At 46.8% G+C, this 24,713-nt stretch overlaps 4 protein-coding genes across 4 annotated transcripts; 3 read left to right on the top strand and 1 right to left on the bottom strand.

Moving 5' to 3' along the window:
- The first annotated feature begins 847 nt into the window (after nucleotides 1-847).
- On the top strand, nucleotides 848-1,480 carry LOC106709663. Its single transcript, XM_045679508.1, has one exon. It carries the CDS (start codon nucleotides 848-850, stop codon nucleotides 1,478-1,480), a length of 633 nt encoding a protein of 210 aa, XP_045535464.1.
- Nucleotides 1,481-4,328: 2,848 nt separating this feature from the next.
- On the bottom strand, nucleotides 4,329-6,709 carry LOC106709767 (MOB kinase activator-like 1). The gene is made up of 5 exons (XM_014501644.2): nucleotides 6,561-6,709; nucleotides 6,037-6,203; nucleotides 5,194-5,421; nucleotides 4,791-4,954; nucleotides 4,329-4,448 (listed from the first exon to the last, which is right to left on the bottom strand). The coding sequence occupies exons 1-5, from the start codon at nucleotides 6,572-6,574 to the stop codon at nucleotides 4,368-4,370; spliced, it is 654 nt and encodes a 217-aa protein (XP_014357130.2). The 5' UTR covers nucleotides 6,575-6,709; the 3' UTR covers nucleotides 4,329-4,367.
- A 1,419-nt stretch (nucleotides 6,710-8,128) lies between these two features.
- On the top strand, nucleotides 8,129-9,883 carry LOC106709794 (cytochrome c oxidase subunit NDUFA4). Its single transcript, XM_014501676.2, has 3 exons — nucleotides 8,129-8,272; nucleotides 9,414-9,560; nucleotides 9,663-9,883. Exons 1-3 carry the CDS (start codon nucleotides 8,231-8,233, stop codon nucleotides 9,717-9,719), a joined length of 246 nt encoding a protein of 81 aa, XP_014357162.1. The 5' UTR covers nucleotides 8,129-8,230; the 3' UTR covers nucleotides 9,720-9,883.
- Nucleotides 9,884-12,447: 2,564 nt separating this feature from the next.
- LOC106709651 (mitogen-activated protein kinase kinase kinase 4) lies at nucleotides 12,448-24,561 on the top strand. The gene is made up of 31 exons (XM_045679507.1): nucleotides 12,448-12,772; nucleotides 14,756-14,923; nucleotides 15,298-15,433; nucleotides 15,978-16,151; nucleotides 16,235-16,438; nucleotides 16,584-16,744; nucleotides 16,864-16,946; nucleotides 17,016-17,197; nucleotides 17,372-17,538; nucleotides 17,701-17,921; nucleotides 18,003-18,201; nucleotides 18,281-18,395; nucleotides 18,475-18,708; nucleotides 18,789-18,956; nucleotides 19,195-19,331; nucleotides 19,457-19,558; nucleotides 19,669-19,810; nucleotides 19,981-20,280; nucleotides 20,590-20,742; nucleotides 21,388-21,609; nucleotides 21,927-22,072; nucleotides 22,142-22,223; nucleotides 22,313-22,411; nucleotides 22,495-22,609; nucleotides 22,688-22,896; nucleotides 23,025-23,192; nucleotides 23,279-23,444; nucleotides 23,553-23,675; nucleotides 23,762-23,862; nucleotides 23,943-24,122; nucleotides 24,464-24,561. Exons 1-31 carry the CDS (start codon nucleotides 12,687-12,689, stop codon nucleotides 24,512-24,514), a joined length of 4,794 nt encoding a protein of 1,597 aa, XP_045535463.1. The 5' UTR covers nucleotides 12,448-12,686; the 3' UTR covers nucleotides 24,515-24,561.
- The last annotated feature ends 152 nt before the right edge of the window (nucleotides 24,562-24,713 follow it).

Genomic DNA, 24,713 nt, shown 5'->3' with positions numbered 1-24,713 from the left:
GCACGTGCATGGGCATAGGCATTGGCACCGGCGCGCCTCGCGTCGGGGCACCGGGCGCGGTGCCGGGAGCCGGCTGCGGGAGCTTGTCGGGCACGAGGCTCTGGAAACCCGGCGGCAGGGGAGGGAACGTGAGGTTGGGCAGCGCTCCGGGATACACCGGATAGTCGGCATGACGCGGCATGCGACAGTGCATCGGCAAACTTTGCGGCAAATACTTTACTTCGGTCGGACACAATGGCAACTCTTCCTCCTTTGCCATGCTACTAATTATTTTCGCAGCAAACATATAAATAAAAGAGACATGTAACCGCATGATCTATTTTCTAGAGATCTGCAACAAACGTAACACCGGCGTAGTTATTACGATACGTAATCGATTGTCAGACGTCGGGGGCAGTTAGCGATTACTTATCTAATAGCATAAACTGCTCGAATATCGTCCACAGGTAGAGTGCGAGCGTGCGGTCCCGGGCGCGCTTTATGAAGGGCGCGGCGGCAGGTGCGTGCGCACAATACGTGACGCAACGCACGCCGCCGCGCACAATGGTCGGTTGCGGCTGCATTGTCGCACGGCCACGTGCTCGTTTGCATCACATTTTGGAATCGGTGCACATAAACTTCAACTATGTTGGTGGTATAATCCATTGGATTTGAGATGACGTAACGGAGTTTAATGACAATGAGCGTCGAGGGCGGTACATAAGGCGGGCGGCGCGCGCGCAGCAGGCATCCGTGCGCGGCCAATCGACTCGACATTACATCGCGCGCATCTCACCACCTTGCTAAAGGTTAAATATCAAAGTTTACGATAATTTTATATTTTTTCACAGCTGCTTTGGGCAGGGGGATGGTCGAAGCGGTGTTAGTCTGTCAGCTGGTCCTGGGCGCGTTATCGTCGTGGGCGAGCGCGCAGTACCCGTTCCCGATGGCGGCGCTCGGGCCGGCGGGCGGCGGGCCGGCGGGTCCCGGCGGGCTGCCGCTGCCCCCGCACGGCGCACATGTGCCCATGCCCATGCCCTTGCCCATGCACATGCCGGTTCGCCAGCCCCAGATGCCTGTCGTCGTGATGCCCTACCGCTCGAAAGCTAGCGATCGCGCATTTAACAAAAAAAAGCGTCGCAGACCGCACTACTCGACCGAGGAGTCCAGTTCTGACAGTACGAGTTACGAGGACTCCTCCTCCAGCGCCGAGTTCGACTTCAGACGAGCGCGAGGGCGCCGACAGAGACACAAGAAGAAACGCGAAGTCCTGACCCCCGTCATCTCGTACGTGACCAGGAGCGGCCGCGTCGTGTACCAGAAGAAAGTCAAGAAGGAAAACCCGGCGGAGTGGCTGGAGTTGGGTGCGGGTGGTGCGGGGGGCTCGGGGGGCGCGGGGGGCTCGGGCGAGGGTCAGGCGCGGGCGCAGCCGCAGGACGAGCTCACGGTGCGCGACTTGAAGAGGACGTACAAACTGAAAAAACACAAGCACAGGCATTAGCTGCACCATTTCGTATCATATGGACGATGGCTTCTATGAAATTTATAGTTACATGCAATATAATTTGATATTAACTAACATTAAAATGAATCAAAATAGTTTTTGACTTTTAAATGTTCGGATTACCCCCCCCCCCTCCCGCTACGCCTCTCACACTCGACACGTTGACTCTCCCTGGTGGTGATGCAATGGATCACAAAAGTTGCATTTGCACTTGTCAATTGAGTATTAAACAGTCGATTGACAAAGTGTAAAATTTTAAGTAAATGGCAATTACAATATCACCTTTTGTCCGTGTTGTGAGCTGTCGCCGTCCCATATGGAATGTGTCTATTTTTTTATTTATATTTATATAAACGTAACATCGATTTCTCAAAACGGATTGCATTACAACAAATATTAGCAAAAAGGTATCGATATAAGGGAGTGTAAGTTGTACAATCTATAATAAGAAGCTGTAGCTATTCCTTATATTGCAGATGGCGGGCAGGCGGCAGTGGCAATGGGGGTGGCGGTGGCGGTGGCAGCTGGTGGTAGTGTTGGCGGCGGCGTGGTGCTCGGGAGGGGCGTGGCGCGAGGGCGGGGCGTGGCGCGAGGGCGGGGCGTGGCGCGGGGGCGGGGCGTGGCGCGAGGGCGGGGCGTGGCGCGAGGGCGGGGCGTGGCGCGAGGGCGGGGCGTGGCGCGGGGGCGGGGCGTTGCGCGAGGGAGGGGGCGTACGCGGCGCTCCGGCCCCTCGCCTATGGCCCTGGGCGCCGGGGTACTACCTGGACGACTGGCACATTTGGCCGCTGTACTTCAACGGGTAACGAAGGGTAAAGAAGAAACGTTTCTATATATATATCTAATTGACATATCAATAAAGTATCGAAAGCAGTGCATTACCTAGTTATCGGCTTCTCTACATTGTGTCTTCCTACATTTTATGATGTTTTCAACGACGACGACTACAATATGTATTGATACAAGTATCACAACATTGGAAACCCAATGTTACAGTTTATTTCACTTCCATAATCATGAAATATACAAAATAATATAGTAATCTAGGTAAGATCACTCAACAAGATTTATTTTCTGTTGTAAAATTTTAATAAGGAAACCGGTTTTGCCACAAAACATATAATTTCATATTTTTCACCTAATTGAATTAATTCAAATGATGTAAAGTAATAAACGAAGCTGGGATTTTGGGGTTTACTGAAGTGTGGCATGATAAAGGGGGAACCTTACACCCCATTATGTATCCCCAACACTGCTCCGTATCTGATACATTTGCCGCAGCGAGCCGCAAGTCGCGAGATGACTCGCTCAGAACACAGAGACTATAGAAACAATTACACTCATTACATTAAAAAATAAACAAAGCATTTAAATCGATATTTATTATTTTCTTAAAATCTAAATTAAATAAAAAGTTAATGTCAGTCGTACATACAACTTATAGGATTTTACAATGTTAGAAGTACATTTGCATAGAACGGTGGGGGGGGCGCGGGGGTACAGGGGGTGAGACCACCAGCACCCCCCCCCCCCCTACGGAATAGTGACTTGGTGATCTATACAAAAGGTAGAAATAAATAAGTAAATAATTGAAGTTATGAAAGGAGCCATCTCATTGTAAAGGCGTCGTGTGTGTGCTCGTGTCTGAACCTAATTAAATATACGGATATATCTATACATATGTATATATTATATTATAAATATATATCGCTAGTCGAACATCTACACAATACAATATTCTTCTAAACTAAGTACACTTTTATTAGGTCGTCGGGGGAAGTCTTTTCGTATTTTGTAAGAAAATTTGCAATTTTAAATCTCTGCTTTCTTTGTCAATGATCGTGTTCAAAATGGACCTGACTGACGGAGCTCCGGATATCTCTCTCTCAGTACATTGTATGTGGGGTTTTCGTCGCGCGAGTCTCTTTCCTAAATATTAACGTCGCCTTGTGTACGAAGTGCCTCATTACTGTTACAATATCAATAATAGGTGAGGACAATAAAAATTTTCCACAGCAACAATATTAAATTGTAGCACAAAATTACATCATGTGTATAAATGTTGTAATTAAATAATAATAAACTATGAACAATTAAATATCTTCATATTTTATATTCAATACGAAATTATTTTTCCCCCATTTGAAATGTACGTAATTAGACATCATAGAATTTATGACGTAATTCAATCATTTCATTAAAAATATATATAATTCATAAATAAATCGAGTGCATCATATTACAAAAGGGTTTGTGTGACCAGTGGAGAGGGAGTGTCCGGGCGGGGCGGGGGCGAGTCCGGGCGAGGCGGGGCGGGGGGCGTGTCCGGGCGGGGCGGGGGCGTGTCCGGGCGGAGCGGGGGCGTGTCCGGGCGGAGCGGGGGCGTGTCCGGGCGGAGCGGGGGCGTGTCCGGGCGGAGCGGGGGCGTGTCCGGGCGGGGCGGGGGAATATCCGGGCGGGGCGGGGGCGTGCCCGGGCGGGGCGGGGGAGTGTCCGGGCGGGGCGGGGGCGTGTCCGGGCGAGGCGGGGCGGGGGGCGTGTCCGGGCGGGGCGGGGGCGTGTCCGGGCGGAGCGGGGGCGTGTCCGGGCGGAGCGGGGGCGTGTCCGGGCGGGGCGGGGGAATATCCGGGCGGGGCGGGGGCGTGCCCGGGCGGGGCGGGGGAGTGTCCGGGCGGGGCGGGGGCGTGTCCGGGCGAGGCGGGGCGGGGGCGTGTCCGGGCGGAGCGGGGGCGTGTCCGGGCGGGGCGGGGGCGTGTCCGGGCGGAGCGGGGGCGTGTCCGGGCGAGGCGGGGCGGGGGCGTGTCCGGGCGGAGCGGGGGCGTGTCCGGGCGGGGCGGGGCGGGGCGGGGGCGTGCCCGGGCGGGGCGGGGGCGTGTCCGGGCAATGCTCATCGCGCCTCCTTGGCCGTCAGTTTCTCGATGAGCTCCTGCAGCGGCGCCAGCTCTCTTCTCTCTATTAGGTTGAACTCCTGCCAACACGACAAAGTTACTCATCACAGCTAGTCCAGTCCACGCTACCCCCAGATGTGCGAGGGTAGCCGGAGATAACGCGGTATATGTAGTAAATACAATGTGGAAACACATATATATTAAATATTTAATTAATATAATCAAATTGATATAATGTCTAAAGATATCCTCAATCGTCCAACTCGCCATCTACTTCTATAAAAATTCTAAGAAACTGAGCTTTTTGTCTGAATGCAAAATTTTCTATTTGCGCTTATTTGGTTAGTCAGTGTAGTTGTACATGATGAGAGGGGTGTGTGTGGAGGGCGTGTGGAGGGTGTGGGGGGTGTGGGGGGTGTCACCTGCACGAAAAAGATGAAATGTTTGAAGGAGGTGTTGAGGTGCGCCTCCTCGCCGAGCTGCACCACCTCTGGGAAGTGCTGGTGGTAGATGTGCGCGTAGACGCGGAACAGCCGCTTAAGGATTGTCTTCGCCATCGACAGGAAGTTCTTAGGAAACGGAACACCTGCAACCACAACATCCGCAGTTCACATCAGAATTCATACTATTAATCACTTACCCAAATAAAATACCCTCAGCTCCTAAACTATACAGTACATACTCCAGACTAAATATGAGTATAGTTGCCTATTAAATTAGTGTTTATAATATCCCTAGATAGTTTTAATAACTTTTTCATGTCATCCACTCATTCTAGAGTTCTTTCAAGTAGTAGGTTGTTGTGAAGTAGAGTTGGCCATTTACCTATTTTGGAAGGGAAGAGAGTTTCGTCGTCAAGCTGGTCCTGGGCCCAGGTCATGAGGTAGTCTATGTACTTGGGCGCGGAGCACTTGATAGGCTTCTTGACGGTATGCCCGTCGGCCCAGTGGTACTCGTACTTGGGTCCAGCTGACATCACCGCGCACGACTCCTCCGTGCAGAACTCGGTGATTGTGCCGTACAGCATGTTGATCTGGTTGAAGAAGTCCACCGCTGCAACACATCTCTTATCACAACACATCCACATTTCTATGACGCAAACATTGCCCGAAGATACTCTATCATCAATGACTAAATAGCACTCATTTGGAAAAACATAGCAAACATAAATATTTGTTTATATTTATTTTATATACCTATATTATAACACAACATAGTCTATAACATAATAGTGATAACAGACAAATACACAATAAACTTGATTTTATATATAACTATGGTAAGTTAAACAATGCAGGAAGTTGTTTATATGTATGGAGAGGTGCTGATGTCATGAGGTAAACTTGTGATTGGACAATGTCATCAAGTTCTATATTCATCACAAGTAGTACATTTGTTGTACAAACATAATATAAAGTATTTATTATCCTCAAACATATTTCACTACCCAACAACAGATTTCCTTAATAATATTGTCAATAAATGTATTCAAAGTTTTATAAGAAACATTTGTTTAAATAAACAAATGAATCTTTGATAATTTAAAACATGAATATCACCCTTGGTATAAGTTTGATCGGGCAAATTGACCTTCTCAGACTTTTGCCCCATCACTTAAGCAAAGAATCCTTTAGTAACATTGCTTATTTTGATTTAAACACAACTTACTGTTGACTGCCACCCACTCGTTAAGGTCCTCTCCCTCAGGCAGCATGACAGCCAGTCGCAGGTTGCCCGAGCCCAGCGTGGCGGCCGCGTGCCGCATCAGGTCATATTGATGTGTTCCCTCAGGGATATTCTTTTTTGGCTTAAAAGTTTTATTAGATCGACTCCCACTGCAAATGCAAACATTATAGATCTATACACATTCCTTGTGTCATACACGGATGAATAAATATTTTGGCTATTGGAATAATTAAAAAAAATTATAAAATAAAATCAATATATGCTTCAAATCTCTTAGCAAATCTTATTAACATTCGATTGCTCACATGTTTTTTTATCTTCCAAAATAGATAAATTGTTTCAATCAATGGTAATCAAGATTTCAGACATTAAGCCTTAAGATGCATCAGTACCATATGATCACTGTTCGATCTCGAAGCAAACGTAAACAACGATGCTAGTTTAGCGGAATTTAACTAGTTAAAAATAGATATTGTTACTACTTTAAGTTTTAATTTTTTACTTACAATAGAAAGCTCATTTTGGTCTTAAATTAATCTATCCGAGTAAACTAAATTATCGCCTTCTACTATAGCACCAAATCATTAAAAATAGGTTAGCCTAAAACAATAAAATATTTAATACAATTCATTTGACAAATGTCAATTGTCAAAGTTATTGCTTTATGCTTTGATGTCAACATCAAACGTCAATGTCATCATTGCAAAGAGCTTAAAAAAGAATTGGTCAGAACTAGGGATGAGCGTTGATTCAACGAGCTTATGAATCACCGTCGATCAACCTTAGACGTATCATCGTATCAAGCGTTTTTCATTTTACTACTTGCACTATCAACGTAAATTTACATAGGAATTACCAAAACGCCAAAACCATAAACAACATCCCAAGTAAGGCTCAGGTCAGAACACTCCTTCGTGAATTTAGCCCCAAAACGCCTCCAATTTTTTTTCTAACGTTAATACTATCGTTTTAAAATCGCTTGAGAGAGATTGAGAAAAAAGAGATATCGTTTCGGAGTTATTACTTTTTCTATTAAAATGACTTATTTTTTTTTGTCTTTGACCTAGAAAGTGTTAGTGTGGCAATAATGGACTTATACATTTTTTTTAATTCGTCATGTAGTGATGTTAAAGTAGTTTAAGGACAATTGAGAGTGATTGAGAGAAAAGAAAAATCGTTTGAGAGTTAGTCCATATTTTTTAATGTGGCAATAGTATTATAATAGTATGGAAGGGTAATTGGAATTTCGAGTAGAAAGCGTTTTTCTTTGGAGAATCGGAGTGAAAACGAAAGCAATTATCTAATATACTACCACATTACCCCACATTATAATGGAGAAAAACTGAAAGCTCTAAGTAGATGGTGCTAGCGTCAAGAGTGATTTATCATCTGTCAATTTTTTTAAAAAGGTCTTTCTAGTAATCCAAAAAATTGTATTTTATTTATTTTGCTTTATTAATATTTTGTAAGGTATCCTAAAAAAACAAATTTTTGAGTGTAAGTTGACGGAACTCATTGCTACAACGATACTCCACAGAGTACTTTGCATTTTATATATAAAACAAAGTGTTTCTGCTAACCTATGGTATATTTAGTACCACTTCCACTCTTCATAATACTGAAATCTGTAGTGAGCAAAAGGCAGTTTTTCTCTCCGTTATAAATTATAAAAAAAAAATATTCTTTGTTAATTTACTAAAAAAAACAAACAAAAAAAAAACTACAATTTTAGGGGATCTATATAGCTTGACGAAAACCCAAAGAAACCATCAGACAACACTGAGATCAGAACACATAACTAGATCCAGTCATACTCATAGACCTGGGTAACCACTCAACTAAAATTGATGACTTGCAGATCAGACAAGGTTCTGACGTGGAAGCAATTGAGTGTAAACGTTGGCAGCTAAGCTCAATTTGTACCGTTTTAGAGTTTTGATTTGCATTTCGAGCTACGAACTGTGAACTGTGAATAACCAGGCTGTGAGCTGCCAATTTATTTGTTGAGCTGTGGCTCAACGGTTCAAGTTTAAGAGACCTGATCTTTTAAACCGATCAGAGCTAATTTACCACATCTAGATCAGTCAGATCAGATAGACCAGAATCGTTCATTTTAGAATTGCGTTGCGTATATTTGATTGTGCGTTTAATATTGTATAAGCAACAAAGAATTAAAATGCAAGGTTTGAGTTTCCAGAGCTTGAAGAAGCATAAAGCGGTCAGTATATTTAGTATTTTTCATCTTTATTTTTGTTATTTTCAAAATACTTCTTACATAACTAACCTGCAACATTATCCTAGCAAAATCATTTTCTTTCCTTATTGAGTTTTACTTAAAACAATATTGGCTACATAGCATAATAATGATGATCATTTTGATGCGAGGTTTTTTGCATAATATGACTGCCAGTTTGTATTTATTAAGCATGATACCACAGTCCATACGTGTTTATGACAAACGACGCACTGCAGGCGCACGGGGCGGGGTACAAATCAATGTTTGTTTTAAAAATGTTTGCCAAACCAATAAATATTTAACAATTGGCAGCCGATTATTACATTACTTGCACAAATGTTTTTGGGTCTTATGGTGTATTAATAATGAATCCCTTTTCCATAAATAAAATAAAATAATGATAAAGAAACACAAAATTCAAGATATTGCTAAAAATATTAAAGCTTCATTGTAAACTTGAAACACAATCTCTGCAATATAAAGAGTAATTTTTTATACAATTAAATTCTATGCAAGATAACTATAATCATAAAAATAAAAAATTTGGTAGGAATTCTTTCCAGTGCAATGTCAAAGTACATCTCTCTCATTTTCAAATTAATATTCCTGTGAATAAAAAACAATGGTTGTGCCATAAATACACCATATGGCAATGTTTTGCATTTCTTGTGGTGCACCAGCTTGGTCTAGAAATCTTGATACTTAGAAGCTTCAAGCTTTCTTCCCGCAGACATTACATAACTACATCATACATTTATACCACCTTATGAATGGAAAATAAAATCAAGTATTTTGTCATACATGTTCACAAATTTCTGAAAAGTGTTTTCCAACTTATTTGGCTAAAATCAACATTACAAATATTGAAATCCCAAAACCCACCAGAAACTAGAAATGTAGGCAGGCATATTTTTTGATATGGACAAATACTCTATACTTTGAATTAAATATTAGAAACTAGATATGTTTAGGACTTTTATGTATAATAGCTGACATACATAAAGAATAAGTAAGACCTGTTTAATACTCTGTTATTCTTGTCATTAAAAGAAATAAAAACTGCATTGGTAGCAAAATGTAAAACAATAATTTGGATGGCAATAAAATATTAAATTATTTATAGTTGATCCCGCTTTATGTCTGCACGGGTGTTGGCGCCATGGGGGCAGTGTTCTACCTGCTACGCCTAGCCACGCGCTCCCCCGATGTTACATGGAATCGCAAGACCAACCCCGAGCCCTGGCAAGAGTACAGAAATAAGCAGTATAAGGTATTAACTATCATTTTTAACTAATTATCATTTCTATGAAGTATAAAGCTATATCTTTGATTGTATCTTATTATATAATACCTAATTTATTTTTGTTGACAGTTCTACTCTCCAAACATTGACTACTCCAAGGAAGAGTCTCCGGCTCCTAAATTTTAAGTTACATTGTTGTTAATAATCAAAAGTGCTGTAAAACATTAGACGGTTTTATTTAATTTATAGCTATAATGTGATATCCAATGTCGCGACTTTTATTTAAACCCCTTTCTATCATTCAAATTGGAAATAGCAAAGTGTAGAATAATAAACATTTATGAAACTGATGTCTTATCTTATTACAATTTGCAATGGGGAGAAAAACTGCCTTTTGGTCACTGTAGTGTAGTTGTCGGCATTATCAAAAGTGACAATAGCACTAAATTTACCACAGATATACAAACACCTATTTATATCTAGAGTACTCTGTGGACTGTTGTTATAGCAATGTCTTCCAGTAAATTTCACTTAGAAAAATTAAAAAATTTATTTCTATAAAGATAGTTCATAAATGTATAAAACAGTGGTAGATGTCAGCAACATCTGTTGCATGATTACTTCAGCTCGCTCAGTGCAAATCCACGACCACACAGAAGATAGGCGTGATCGCGATGAAATTTGGCATAGATGTAGAATATAGTCTGAAACAACACATAAGTTACTAATTAAGTTTTTTTAATTCCGCGCAGACGAAGTCGTGGGCAACTGCTAGTATCTGATATCACATATATACTCAGATGAAGAATTATATAGATATGGCATGCGCGTTCACCCGTAAGGGACAGATAGAGAGTACTATAGACTATACCTATATATAAGTAAAAGGATTGGGGTTACCAGTTATTTGTTTTGTCCCGAAAATGAATAATTACGATATAATTTAATATAGACCAATTTATATATTCCCAATTAAATTGTAATTAATAAACGTAATAAATATAAAAAACAATGCGTAATTTTTGTTTATGTGACTAAGATTACATAAACAGATTTTTTTAGTAATACTTAGTCAGGTCATAAATTTTGTTACATGTTTAATATAAAATAATTGAAACAAGTTTATTCATTATGTGACCATTTATATACCAAAATGAACTTAACAAAACATAGATTCTTATGACACTAAAGTTTATTCAAAATGACATCCGTGATTTTGAATACAGGCCTTCAATCTGCTCGGCCAGTCGTCTATCACAGCACGAACGAGGTCCATGTCAATATCGGCGGCTGCCTTAATCAAGGATGTCTTGAGTGACTCCAAAAAAAGAATTTCCCGATATTTTTTTCCCGCGTACTGCTTCAACAAAGCGCGGCATCTCTTCAGTCTTAGGTCCATTAGACGAGCATTCAAACGATGTCCTATTTTTCTTCGATATGCACGAAGCCCTAAGTCTTCATAAAAAGCTACAAAAAACATACCAATATTATAGTCATATAATTTTAAATTACTCTGTATATCATTACAGTGAACACTACATGTAAAACTACTTAATATTAAACTATTTTGATTGTAATTTCTAAGAAACAAAATTTACATGGGACAAATTAAAAAGCATACTCTTTAAAATCAACGGGATAAGAAAGTATCAAATATTTAAAAACACAGCATATACCAGAATTAAAAACTCCTTTTGAAATCTGTTGAAAATAGTATAAAAAATGTGAATTGTTTCATTTATATACATTATACATACTATAATTTATTTCCCCTAAATTCAGGGTAATTTTTACAACAAGATGGTGGTATTATTTTTACGGGTAATAACCAACCAATTTGAAAAGAAGTTTAATATGGCCGCTTGTTTCCCAGATCTACAGTATATTATTTGACACAAATGACATCTGCGTTTGGGCGCATAATGTTCGAAAAATACTATTTTATTTTAGCTGATTTTACCCGTATTTTAACATATTAGTTATTACAAAGACTGTAAAGAACAACTAGTTTGTATTTTCTTCCTTATTTTGTATGAATACATGTGAATAAGTGCGTAGTTTCAGTACTTACGAGTGAAAGGTTATGTTTTTCTCTTTTCGCTCACTACGGCTTTTACAACCGACGATACAGCAGTATACCATGTTTTATAAACTTTACCTTACTAAAACTGTAATATCAAAATATTTTTGCACAATTACAGCCACTAAGTACTCACAATTTTCGAAAAATAGCACGAATGTCAAACTTTGTTAGGGACAACCTAGGTTGTTTGTAGGGGACAACCTTTGTTCCAAACAAAGCCCAAACCCTGGTACGCAGAAAGGGACGGAAGATAGTTATCCCTGTCTTTGTCACGTCACAGGAATTGTGTATAACTGTATCTCTCTCACTCACGGTATTATTATTACCGTGTCATAGACTTGATTATATAGCTATTCGTTATCGTTTCTAAAAAGATTGCCAGACAAAAAAGGAAATGATAAGAAATTATTGCCAAGTCTAAATCGATATAAAATTAAATGGGTAGATTCATTATTTTATACAAAATCAAACGTTAAATGTCGCACCGACGTTACACCCTTATTTAATTTTATGTAAAAACAAGGATGTTTTTGTAAAACAGCCTTAACTAAGTATAAAGCTAATAACATGTATGGCTACGCAATAGCGTTGCAAACCATTTGTTACAGTTTTGCACTTAACAAATTTTTTTCTCTTTATTGTAAAACTACCAGGGATTAGCAATTACTCAGCAAGCACTTAGCTTATGCAGTTACTAATAATTTATGACATTTTGCTTTTTGTCTTTAACGCGAATGAATTTTAGAAAAATTTGGAAATATTTGCTTAATGGTAACCCTAAAAATTTGTCAATGTCAAAAAACTACCATAAAATGTAATGATAATCGTGTTTGACGGTTGTGTTCGTGTATACTTTTTCTTCTCGTCATCCATAGAATTTAAATTTTGTTTTTAAAACTTGTTGTTGTACCGGCCGCAGTTTTCAACAATAAAATAAAAATAATATGAAGGCTGTTCTTAACAGTATTCTAGACATAACAATTGTATATTTAAACAGTGTCTAAAATGACGAATGTGTTAATCATGTGAGTGTTCTGAGAAATACATTTATTTGTTTTATCACTTTTCAAATGGAATCTGCTACAGAAAAAGATTGGAAGAAAAAAATCGGGTTTCCAATAAACTACGATTCGGGTCAAAGCTCTGACGATGATTTGTAAGTTTTATTTTTTTAGCGATAACCGTTTGCTTATAAAAACCATATATATAAAATCTAAGGTTACATTTTTGACGCCTACTGGCGATAAACTCATGTAACATGTGATTGTTCTGTGATATAAATGATTAAGTTAATACAACTATAGTAAAATAGGGCTCAGATATAGAATTCAATGCAGAAATTTAAAGTTAACACATTTTACATTTGTTAAAATTTACCGTTTTTCTCCAGTCATTTTTACATTTAATACTAATTAATTGCTAATTTAACATTATCATTAATAATCACTCTGCTAGCTTAGTGACCCAAAGTGGGTCTTCTTGCATCATTTCCTGTCAATCAACATGCTCCAGTGTTATATTGAATGATATAGTTGACAATACATTGCCATGCTTTAGCCTGGTGACTACCTCAAATTCCTTGGTTACTTTTCATTCAACTCTTACGGACATCTTGCTCACTAGGTTGCTCTCCTTAATCAGACTAGTGAGTTTTTATGGGATCCCAAAGTTGTTGAGGATGACATATAGTGACCCCCTCCATGAGCTGCTTCAGGAGCAAAAATTTGGTCTACAATGCTTAGATTTCATCTAAACCAACATTGATTATCCCCAATGATTTGTTCTGTGTAGGTTTTGAGTCTATGCAGTAGCAGGTAGGGCAGTACCTTGTACGCTGTTGGGAGCAGAGTGATACCATGAGCAGTAAAAAAATGATGAATGACATGGTTAAATTTCAACCAGACTTTACTTTTTACTTTACTTTTATATATTAGAATACATCTATATATATAAAAGAAAGTTGTGTTAGTTACACTATTTATAATTCAAGAACGGCTGAATCGATTTGACTGAAAATTGGTGGGCAGGTAGCTTAGAACCAGGAAACGGATAATTTTTAACCCGTTTTCTATTTTTTATTCCGCGCGGACGGAGTCGCGGGTAAAAGCTAGTCTGATATATAAAATTCTTGTCACAATGTTCGTTCCCGTACTCCTCCGAAACGTCTTGACCAATTCTTTTGTGAGCATATTGAGTAGGTCTGAGAATTGGCCAACATCTATTTTTCATATCCTTATTAAGTTTTTTTTTAACTGCGCGCAGACGGAGTCGCGTGCGACAGCTAGTAAATATATATATAAAGAGAATCTTCAATTAAAAACATATCTGCGTTTCTGATAACAAAAAGAAACAACATAAAATATTTTTACTTTAACTAGGAATCAAATAATTAATAGAATTAACATTAATACATTTAAATTTATCATTTTGACAAAAAAAATATTGTATCAACTTGAAGGTAAAAGATCCATGTAATGTGAATGGACAGTAGGAATTTAGGCAAAAATTCTGTATTAATTATGTACAAAAATGTAATGACCTAAAATAATAAGACTTAATAACTGATTAAAGTTTCCTATAATAATATATCAAATATTGAGGTGCTACAAATGTCCAGTTGTATATTTATGAAATATGCATATGAATGAATTGTAATGAACGTTCGAGTGGCGGCGCGGGGAGCGTGGAGCGGGGCGCGGGGCACGCGGCTGCGTCTGATAGTGGTTAATCTCCACTATCAGCTCTTCAGCTAATCTGTATCATTACATGCCTATAAAACACCACTTGGAGATTTTTATACCTATACCTATACCTTGTTATGTACATGCGTGAGTTTATACAATACATACAGAAATGCATGCGAGGAGCAGCCCGGCGCAGTCGCTGTCGCCGAGGATGAAGTCTGACTTTCCATTAGATTCCTGTATATTTTTTACAATAACTATTACAGGGCCACTAGACTATAAGGCCACTCGCAACAGAATATATTATACATACAATCCATTGCAACATGTTTTAATTTGTTTAGAAAGCTGAGGAGTGGAAAGGGTTTTCGCTGGGATACTTTCTTTATGTTTGAGGTTATATAGTGTGATAACATAGCGTGTATGAGATTTGTCCGGGTTGCATGTTTGTGTAGCGGCGGGGTGAGCGGTGAGCGCGCAGGTGTGGTGATGAGGCGCGCGGGGCGGGGCGCAGGGCGCGGCGCTGCCGGCCCGCTGCTGGCGGACGCGGGCGACGGCGCCGAGGCCGATCTGCTGGGCACCACGCCGCCGCGCGCGCGCATCCGCGATAAGGAGAAGCGAAGGTATGCGCGATCCACCCGAGCACCGGTACCGACTGAATCATTATGACTTGATGGATCACAATCAACGATAGAAAAAAACCACCTGTCGTACATCTTCGTTTCGAGGGCATTCCCCTGATTGCGTCAGTCAGTATTAGGCAGACCAAGTTGGCCTCTAAAGCGTAGAGCGAAAAATATTTCCTGTCGGGCCACCGATTTCGGCTATGCGCAAGATCGGAATATGCAATACTGCTCGCATCTCTCATCTCATCTGATTTTTTTCATCAAGCTTCCAAGCTCATCAATTATGAATACTAACATGTATTATAAATAATATAAGTAAATTAGTAATTAGTGTAAAATTAATTTATGGAGGAAATGATGTATGTGCGCAGGCCGATCTACCGCAGCAACACATGTGGTGACGTGGCGGGCGGTCCGCTGCGCGCGGGTGACCGGCCTCCCGCCGCGGCCGGCCTCGCCCATGCGCCCCACGGTAACTACCCAGGCCCCTCCTCCAAAATACCCATTGTACATAAAACTACTTAGGGATTCACGAAAACACACACACTATCACAATTCACCTTATTTAACACTTTGAAAGGCCAACTACAACGACATAAAAATTATAACAGGTAAGTAAATTTGCATTCACCCGGTCGCTAGCGCATTTTAATTTGCCCGCAGCGACATCTATTGATCGTTGGCGGAAACGATTGCGGAATACACTACAAATATTACAAACTAAACACCCATGTTTATTGACGCAGGCCTTCCGTAAGCTTACATGTATATAGTTTGTTAAAATTCAGTTTATCTAGTTATTTATTATGCTTTCCCAAACTAATAGCTCGCGTCGACACACACCCTGCGAAGATATGGAGTGTTTGTTCCTCCCTAGTCATGCATATGATCGATGGGAACAGGAAGAGTGAAACTATCTCATCACGACCTTAAATGTCTAGAAGCTATAGTATATTATGTTTCGCTAATGTATGCAAATAAGAGGGAGGCTCATTATTTAACAGATAGTCTAATGCAATAACCGATTGTGAGGTTGTAATGTCGATGTGTGTGTCGCGCAGCGCCGGAGCGGCTGAGGAAGCGCGCCAGCCTGAAGCTGGTGCGCGCGCGCGAGCGGGACCACAAGGTGGAGCGAGACGGCGGCCGAGCGGACTCGCTGCCCTCGCCTTCGCCCTCGCCCGGCGACGCCCCAGGCCCCGGCCCCGGCCCCGCTCCGCCCACGCTGGTCACTTGCACTTAATGTTACACGCTCGTTTGCTTCTCGCGCCGCGAGGGGCACCAGCGAGCGATCGTTTGCGGTGCGCGCAGGTGGAGTCATGCAGCCGCTTCATGTCGCTCAGCTCTCGCCTCAAGTGCAGCGAGGTGGGCGAGGCGGGCGAGGCGGGCGCGCTGGAGGGCGTGGTATCGCGCGGGCCAGCACTTCCGCAGCTGCCGCCCAGCCGCGTCAGCTTCCACAGCACCTTCAGCTTGCTCATCAACATGGGCAACGTCGACAAGGGCTGCAAGCGCATGGTCGGTATCTACGTCATATCTCGTCGTCACAATATATCATCGTACGTACATACATAGATAATATATGCGGATGTAATAGATTCTGTCCGTCGTGGTAAAACGTCCACGTATTTAGTGCATTGTAGTGAGTAGTTGTCGGTCGCAGGTGAGCCGCGAGGAGCAGGTGTGGCAGAACGAGCTGAAGGACCTGATCTGGTTGGCGCTGCGCGCGCGGCTGGCGGGGCGCAGCCTGGCGCAGCAGGACGCCTTCCTGTGCGCGCAGCGGCGCTCCGTGCCCGCTCTGCTGCAGACCCTGCTCGACTACAGGTCGGTGCGGTTCAAGACTTTACATTAAAGTGTAAACGAATAATGAGCGGTCGCCAATCCAGTTCCTCGTGTGTGGGAGACTTCCATGAGTTCGCATGGACTTGTATAATTGATTGCAGATATGTGAACCCGTACCCGTGTCCGTGCGCTGCCTTGGCGGAGGCGGAGGTGGAGGCGGAGGCGGGCGATGCCGGAGCGAGCGGTGAGTATGCGGAGGCGGGCGTTGTGCGGTGGTGCGGCGGCGGTTTGCAGTGCGGTGTGGGTGTTGCAGGAGGGCAGACGTGCCTGTCTGCGGAGTGCGGGCGCTGCGTGTCGGGAGTGGGGCGCGGCATGCGCGAGGTGCGCGCGCTGCTGGAGGCGGTGGACGCGGCCGTGGCGCTGTACCCGTCGAGCTGCGCCGCCGAGGCCGACCAGCCGGACCTCGCGCGCCCCGCTATCAAGCACAGGATCCGGGTGAGCTGGACCTAACCTCATTCACACCTGATGAATCGAAAACAACGAGTAGCTTTTATTTTAATGTCATTATTCGGGTTCAATAAAAATATTGATGCATTCAACATATCGATATCGAGGGTGCGAGACTTGCGACACATGGACGGTGTGTGAGTGTGTGTGTGCATGTCGCAGGCGATGTGTCTGTGGTACAACACGGCGCTGCACATGCGCCTCAGGCTGGTGTCACTGCGCCGCATGGTGCGCGACAGTCGCGCCCGCTTCGCCCGCGCACACGCCCCCGCCCCCGCCCCCGCCCTGCACCATCTCGCCTCCACGGACTCATCCAGCGACTACTCCAGGTAAATATACCGACAATTTCTACAAAAGTGGAGAGGAAATATGAGATGAATAACCGAGTTTCTTCTTACGTGACGAATTTTGATTTCATTTATTTTTACGAGTGAAGTTGTATCTTTGGGCTTTGCCGCTTCGTATACAATGACTGCTTCCTATAACATCAGCAGGAAGTCGTCAGTGTCGCGTCAGGCGACGCATGTGCGCTTCGATGTGAGCGGCGCGCCCACGCCCACCGACTCCAGCGGCAGCGACCTCAGCGCCCACTCGGACCCTGCGCCCGCGCCCTCGCCCGCGCCCTCGCCCGCGCCCTCGCCCGCCTCCTCCTCCGCGCCGCACGACCACGAGCACGGCGACGTGCTGGACAGCGGCATAGAGAGCAGATCCGGTAACACATCTCCTTCATTCAAACCTTATATGTTATGTACAACGTTCGAGTTGTTTATGACAACACTGTATTTTGTTTCAGAGAACTTTGGCGACACGACACCCGAGATCATAATCTCCGGCAGCGCGAGCCCGGCGGCCGAGGTGGGGGGCGAGGCGGGGGGCGAGGCGGGGGGCGAGACGGGGGGCGCCGAGCCGGACGACGACCCGCTGCAGCTGTGCTCGCTACAGGAGCTGACGCAGCTGCGGCTGCTCGGCAAAGCCAACGTGCCCCCCTACAGGTAGGTCCGCACGCGCCGCGCACGTCCAGCATCGAGTGCACCGGGCACCGATCTAACCGTCCGCTTCACCGCTCTTCAGGGACTACCATCACGAGCTGCTGAAGACGCAGGGCGTGCGACGCTGCATGGGCTTCATGCACAAGATGAGCTACCAGATGTTGCAGAAGGTGTACCTCACGCTGCTCGAGCCCGAGGTACGCGTCTCGCCTCGAGATCCGTCCAGTGAATCGGGAACGCATAAGGAAAAGATAAAGATTTAAGATTTTTATTTAGGAATCGGGCGCGAATATCGAGGAGGAGATGGAGGTGGAGGGGGGCGCGGATGAGAACACGTACGTGCTGCGCCGCTACGGCTGCTGGTCGCCGGAGAGCCTGGCCATGCGGCTGCCCTGGTACCGCAGCCACTTCATCCTGCTCAACTGCATCTGCATGGAGGCCGTGCACGACATCCTCTCGCTGCGCCTCGACACGCGCCCCGCCCACCCCTCCTGCCTCACAGTGAAGCAGGTGAGGCGAGCGACTGCGACCCGCCCATCTCGTTACATTAGATCCACGTTGACGTTCACCACGTTCCTCCCCCCGTGCAGCTGATCCACGAGTTGAAGGAGGAGCTGGACATCGCGACGGAGATCCGCAGCGCGTTCGTGCGGCACGCGGCGGCGGCGCTGCGCGGGGTGCGGGGCCGCGGCGCAGCGCGCGACCAGCTGCGCACCTTGCTGACCACATACGACGCCAGCCTCGACACCGCCATGCAGGTGACACTCGATACTGGCCACGCCCTGAATATACTTTGAGCGAACTGGTACCGTGCGAGTTATAACAAAGTATGTTGCTATCTCGCGGCTGCACGTACCTGAGTACGATGAACTGGGATTTATTAAAAAAAGTATCTATAAATTTATCTAACACGTTTATAAAGTTTGACAGCAAATGAAATGCTATAATATTAGAAAGATGCGAGTGAGCGTGTGATGTGTGATGTGTGATGTGCAGCAATACCTGTCGTACCTGGCCACCATCGCGGACACGGAGGCCATGTCCCGCGCCGCACTCGCCGCAGAGTGGGCCTTCGCCGCCCGCCTCGCCGCCCGCGCGCCCCGCACCAACGACCTCGCACCCCCCGCATTCGTGTACGTTGCTCTCTATCTCTCTCTACTACACTCCACTGCACTCCACTCCACTCCACTCCACTTCACTTCACTCTCAAGTACGTCGTAATCGTGGTGTATAAGCATCAGTGTCGGCCCGTGTGCAGGGAGATCGCGTGTCGGCAGCTGCGCCGGCTGGTGCGCCGCTTCGACGACAAGTTCGCGGACCTGGTGCACGTGAACACCGCCAAGGAGCCCGAGGAGTCCAGGTGCCGCGCTCTTTAATACTTTCTATTATTTTTAAATTCAAATACAACTCGTCGTTTGTAAAACGCATCGAAAGCTAAAATAAATAATTAAGATAGTGGTGCGTGCGCAGGTACAAGGTGTTCGCGCTGTGCCGCGCCGCGCAGCAGGTGTACGCGGGCGAGCGCGAGGCCGTGCTGCAGGCCGCGCAGGGTGCGCGCGCCCTCGCCGCCCGCCTCCCGCCCCGACACCGCCCTCTGCGCACCCCCCTATATGTCAGTCACAACACACGCTTATACACACTAAAACACAGGATGTTAGCAAACACGGCATATTTTTAAGTAATTAGTAGTATTTCTCGGCCAAATTGTTGTTATATGAGCAGTCGAATTTGGACTTTTCTGTCACAAAAAAATAACTCTGATAATGATTTTTCCGGCTGCAGGAGGGCCTGATGGAGTTGCGGGACTGCCTGGTGCGGCACACCGAGAACATCCTGGAGCACAGCCGCGGCGCGGTGGAGGCCGACCCCGCGGACGGCACCGCGGCGCGCGTGCGCGAGCTGCTGCTGCAAGGATACAAGCTTGGCTTCGAGGTGACCATGTACACCACGCTCAACACGCTCATCACGCTCACCACGCTCACCACGCTCACCACGTACACCACGCTCACCACGCTCACCACGTACACCACGTACACCACGCTCACCATGCTCACCACACACACCCGTACGTTGCCGTTTACCGCATGCACATGAGCACAGCTGGCGACTTGTTACATCCCCTCACATGGTTACGCTTAGTTTGCACCTCGGACAGACTCAGCCTCGATGTGTCTGCGCGCCCGCCAAATGGTAGCCGTAGTTACATGAACGGCGACTCTCTTTAAAGCTCGCGGAACGACAAGTGAAATGGCACACGAGGTGTTTACCTACTTACTCATCACAGAGATATAGTGTTAGTTACGGCCCGTCACGGCCGCGTTACGTGGAGATAGGGTTACCTCTCCCGCGCGCACTCGCCCACACCGGGCTGAGGGCGGAGTGTGTCCGCAGCTGCACCGCGAGCTGTACCAGCTGGTGACCCCGCCCGCCCGCGCCCGCCCCCGCCCCCGCCCCGCCTCGCTGCAGCCGGCGCGTGCGCAACCCGCACAGCCGCCGCGCCGCCGCCCCGACACCGTCATCATAAACGAGTGCTACTCTCCCTTGGTATGCGCGATGTGTTGTCTGTGTGCGAGGACCTCTACACTCGGTTGTGTTGCGTCGTTTTGTTTAAAATAATTGCTTTCAGATGTCCGCTAACAATTTGTTTTGTATAAAAGTAGTCTGGACGAAGGACTCGGGGCGCGTCGGCCGTATGTCTAGTGTGTAGCTTGCAGTGTGAGGCCGCACCACATCTTCCTCGCTATTCTGTTTGATTTGTGCATTTATCTGGTATCGGGGATTTTTGTTTGGTGATTGTTAAATAATATGATTTATTACTCATCCTTGTTATTGCAAGTAGTTGTAGTGACAAATAAATGAATGCTTTAAATGTTAAACGTAACAATGCAATCAACTGTACACCGGTGTACGTACAGAACAGGTATACGGTAGCTGTACGTACACCGGTGTTTACTGCCGCCGTATAACTATTTTGTTCATTGTATGAAAACGGTGGGATTTTATAGATGTGTCAAAATATCTAACAAAACAATGTATCGTATCGTATGTACGTGACGTTGCGCGACTCGCAGTCAGTGTTGGTGAGGGTCGCGGATCGTTCGCTTCAATGACAGTGGGGGCTTTCCGTGTGGCAAACTTTGCAAACATTAATTTTGTCTTATTGTTCAGCGTTGTGTTTGTTGTCGGCAGGTGCATAAGGAGCTGCACCGGCTGGCCAACGAGTCTGGCGAGGCTGTGGGCGGGGCTGTGGGCGGGGCAGTGGGCGGGTCAGTGGGTGGGGCGCGCGGGGGGCGTGTCCGGGTCGCGCGCTTTGCCCGCGCCGAGAGCGTCACGGAGGAGGTCGCATTCGACTGCCGGCCCTTCGACAGCACCGTCGCCGCCGCCGCGGCCGCCGCCGCTGTAGGCGACCGTGTAAGTTACCTGCAACTCAAATCTACTAGATATAGATCATAAATAAGCAGGGATTTTTTGTTTAATTTAATATTTATTTTAATATTTATTTTTTACAAGCTTGTTGCAGGTAATGCAAAAATATTAGGATCATTCGTATTCTAGATTTAATGAAATTGAATTTGCATTAAAAATTATATTTGAAAATGCAAAAATTTGTATCCTGAATGATGGGTGACGTGTTGTATGATTTAATTGTTTAGGAAAGAGACGATTTAGAAGATTTGCTATCGGACAAGCGACAGGCGGAGGCGGAGGCGGAGGCGGCGGCGGAGGCGGCGGCGCAGGCGGAGGCGGAGGAGGGTGCGGGTGCGGGCGAGGAGGCGTGGGCGGCGCAGGTGGCGCGCGCCGTCATCCAGTTCGCGCGCTGCTGGATGCGCTTCGTGGTGGAGCGCTGCGAGCGCGGCCGCGGCCTTCGCCCCAGGTCCAGCGTCTCTCCCCGCCACTGGCTCCGCACCTTCCGACATGCTGATGATCGGATCTGACGTTGCAGGTGGGCGAGTCAGGGCCTGGAGTTCCTGATGCTGGCCTGCGACCCGTGGAACACCCGGCACCTGAGCGACGACGAGTTCGAGGTACCTCGCTCTCTCGCTCTCCGCCCCACACGATCTCTTATTAATGATTACTTTAAAAGGTGATGGATTAATTGATGTGTGATGCGCAGGAGTTGAAGCAGCTGATGGACGGGTGCATCTCGCACGTGATCGGATCTCGGCCGCCCGCCCAGGTCGAGGCGCCGCGCCGCCCCCGCCGCCGCCTGCAGGTGAGCCGCCCCCCGCCCTCTCAGGCCGTGTGCAGCGCCAGGGTCTGCGTGCGTTGTGTTTCAATGTTGCGTCATACATTCAGAGCCCACTTCCGGCCGGGAGCGGCGAGGCCGGCCCAGCCGGACAGGAGGCCTCCGCGCCGGCCAGCCCGCTGACGGACGGCGACCCTCCCGCCTTCCTGAACAGCGAGCACGCCGGTGAGTGGTCCGCTGCAGTAGAAGTGACGAGGCGACTACTGACGACTGATGATGTTGTATCTGTGCGATGTGTTGCAGTGTGGGGGGAGGCGGGGGTGGGGGCGGTGTCGAGGCGAGTGCGCGATGCGGTGGCGCGGCTGGACGCGGCGCGGGACGCTGCGCTGCGCGAGCGGCGGGTGGTGGGCCGCGCGCTGCCGGCGCCCGCGCCCTCCTACGAGCCCAAGCTGCGTCAGCTCACCTTCAAGTGGCAGCGCGGCCTCAAGATAGGTGCCGGCACTTTCGGAAAGGTACTATTTCACTTTGAACATTTTTTAATTTTATATTTTAGCCAACACTGGAAATTGTATGTTGAGTATTTATATAAAGTTGATGTTTTGAATTTAAAAGAGTGAGATGTGTTGTCGCCGGTGTGCAGGTGTACACGGTGGTGAACACGGAGAGCGGGCAGCTGCTGGCCATGAAGGAGCTGAGCGTGGGCGCGGGCGACCGGCGCGCGCTGCAGCGTGCCGCCAACGAGCTGCGCGTGCTGGAGGGCGTGCTGCACCCCCACCTCGTGCGCTACTACGGCTGCGAGCTGCACCGCGTGAGTACCCCGCGCTCCCTCGCCCTCCACCTCGACACACCGCACCCCATACCCCGCCTAACGTCTCTCCCGCTTCCGGCCGGCAGGAGGAGATGCTGCTGTTCATGGAGCTGTGCGTGGAGGGCTCGCTGGAGGCGCTGGTGGGGGCGTCGGGCGCGCTGGCCGAGCCCACCGTGCGCCGCTACACCAAGCAGCTGGTGAGCGCCGTGAGCGAGCTGCACGCGCGCGGCATCGCGCACCGCGACATCAAGAGTGAGTATCCCACTCGCACATTCCTGCTCCTTCCTGCTCCTTCCTGCTCCTTCCTGCTCCTTCCTGCTCGCAGTCGGTGTAGTTAATGCACACTCGGTGTGTCATCAGGCGGCAACATCTTCCTGACGAACGAGGGTCACTGTCTCAAGCTGGGCGACTTCGGATGCGCCGTCAAGATCCGCGCCAACACCACCGCGCCCGGCGAGCTGCAGGGCTTCGTCGGCACTCAGGGTATCTCCTCTACTTTAATGTTTGCACTCGATATTGTATTGCCGACACACATAATATAACGATATATTGTATATGCGCGTGCGCAGCGTACATGGCGCCCGAGGTGTTCATGAAGTCATCAGGACACGGGCGCGCCGCAGACGTGTGGTCGCTGGGCTGCGTCGTCACCGAGATGGCCTCGGGCAAGGTATGTCGCACTCCTCTATGCGATGTTCGCCGACTGACTGAAGTAGTACGACCCTATACATGAGTCCGTTTGCGACGCAGCGGCCGTTCCCGGAGTACGACAGCAACTACCAGATCATGTTCGTGGTGGGCATGGGGGGGAGGCCGGCGCTGGCAGACACGCTGTCTCCGGAGGGGCGCGACTTCTGCTCGCGCTGTCTCACGCACGACCCCGAGCTGCGGCCGCGCGCCGCCGACCTCGCGCACCACCACTTCCTGCTGGTGCGTACTCGCTCGCCTGTCTTTATACATTTTACAATTTCATATTTTGCGACCTGCACATATCTGCAAAGAAATCGAAAGATATGTGTGAAGTCAACCAACCCGTACTGGGCCAGCATTGACTATGAACTAGTCATCTCTAACTTGGGTAGGCTCCGAGCCCTTCAGCGGGGACATAGAACAGCTGACGTGGACGACGACGACTTCTAGGGGATAGCGATGTAGCCACGGTTCATTTTTTACGTCGCTGATCGTCATCGGGCACATGTTGTGTTGACGATTTACTTGTTTAACAAATTGTTTTAAGTCGAGCTCAGAGTAAGTGACACAATGACTTGTAGGTGAAGGCGGATGAGGACTGCAAGTGCGAGCCCGCCTACCTCATCGCGTGACCACGCCCCGCCACGCCCCGCGCCACGCCCCGCGCCACGCCCCGCGCCACGCCCCGCGCCACGCCCCGCGCCACGCCCCCAACCCTTGAACACTTTCAAATATTACTAAACAAATACTTACAAGTATTATAGTCAGGTGTAAAATTGTGCAACTGAGGTAAGGTTCATGTTAATATGTGAAGCGTAACATTTGTACCCT

This window comes from Papilio machaon, chromosome 9, assembly GCF_912999745.1.
Source record: "Papilio machaon chromosome 9, ilPapMach1.1, whole genome shotgun sequence".
Taxonomy (NCBI): Eukaryota; Metazoa; Arthropoda; class Insecta; order Lepidoptera; family Papilionidae; genus Papilio; species Papilio machaon.
The sequence above is the reverse complement of the archived record's forward strand: the minus strand, read 5'-3'. Positions and strand labels throughout refer to the sequence as shown.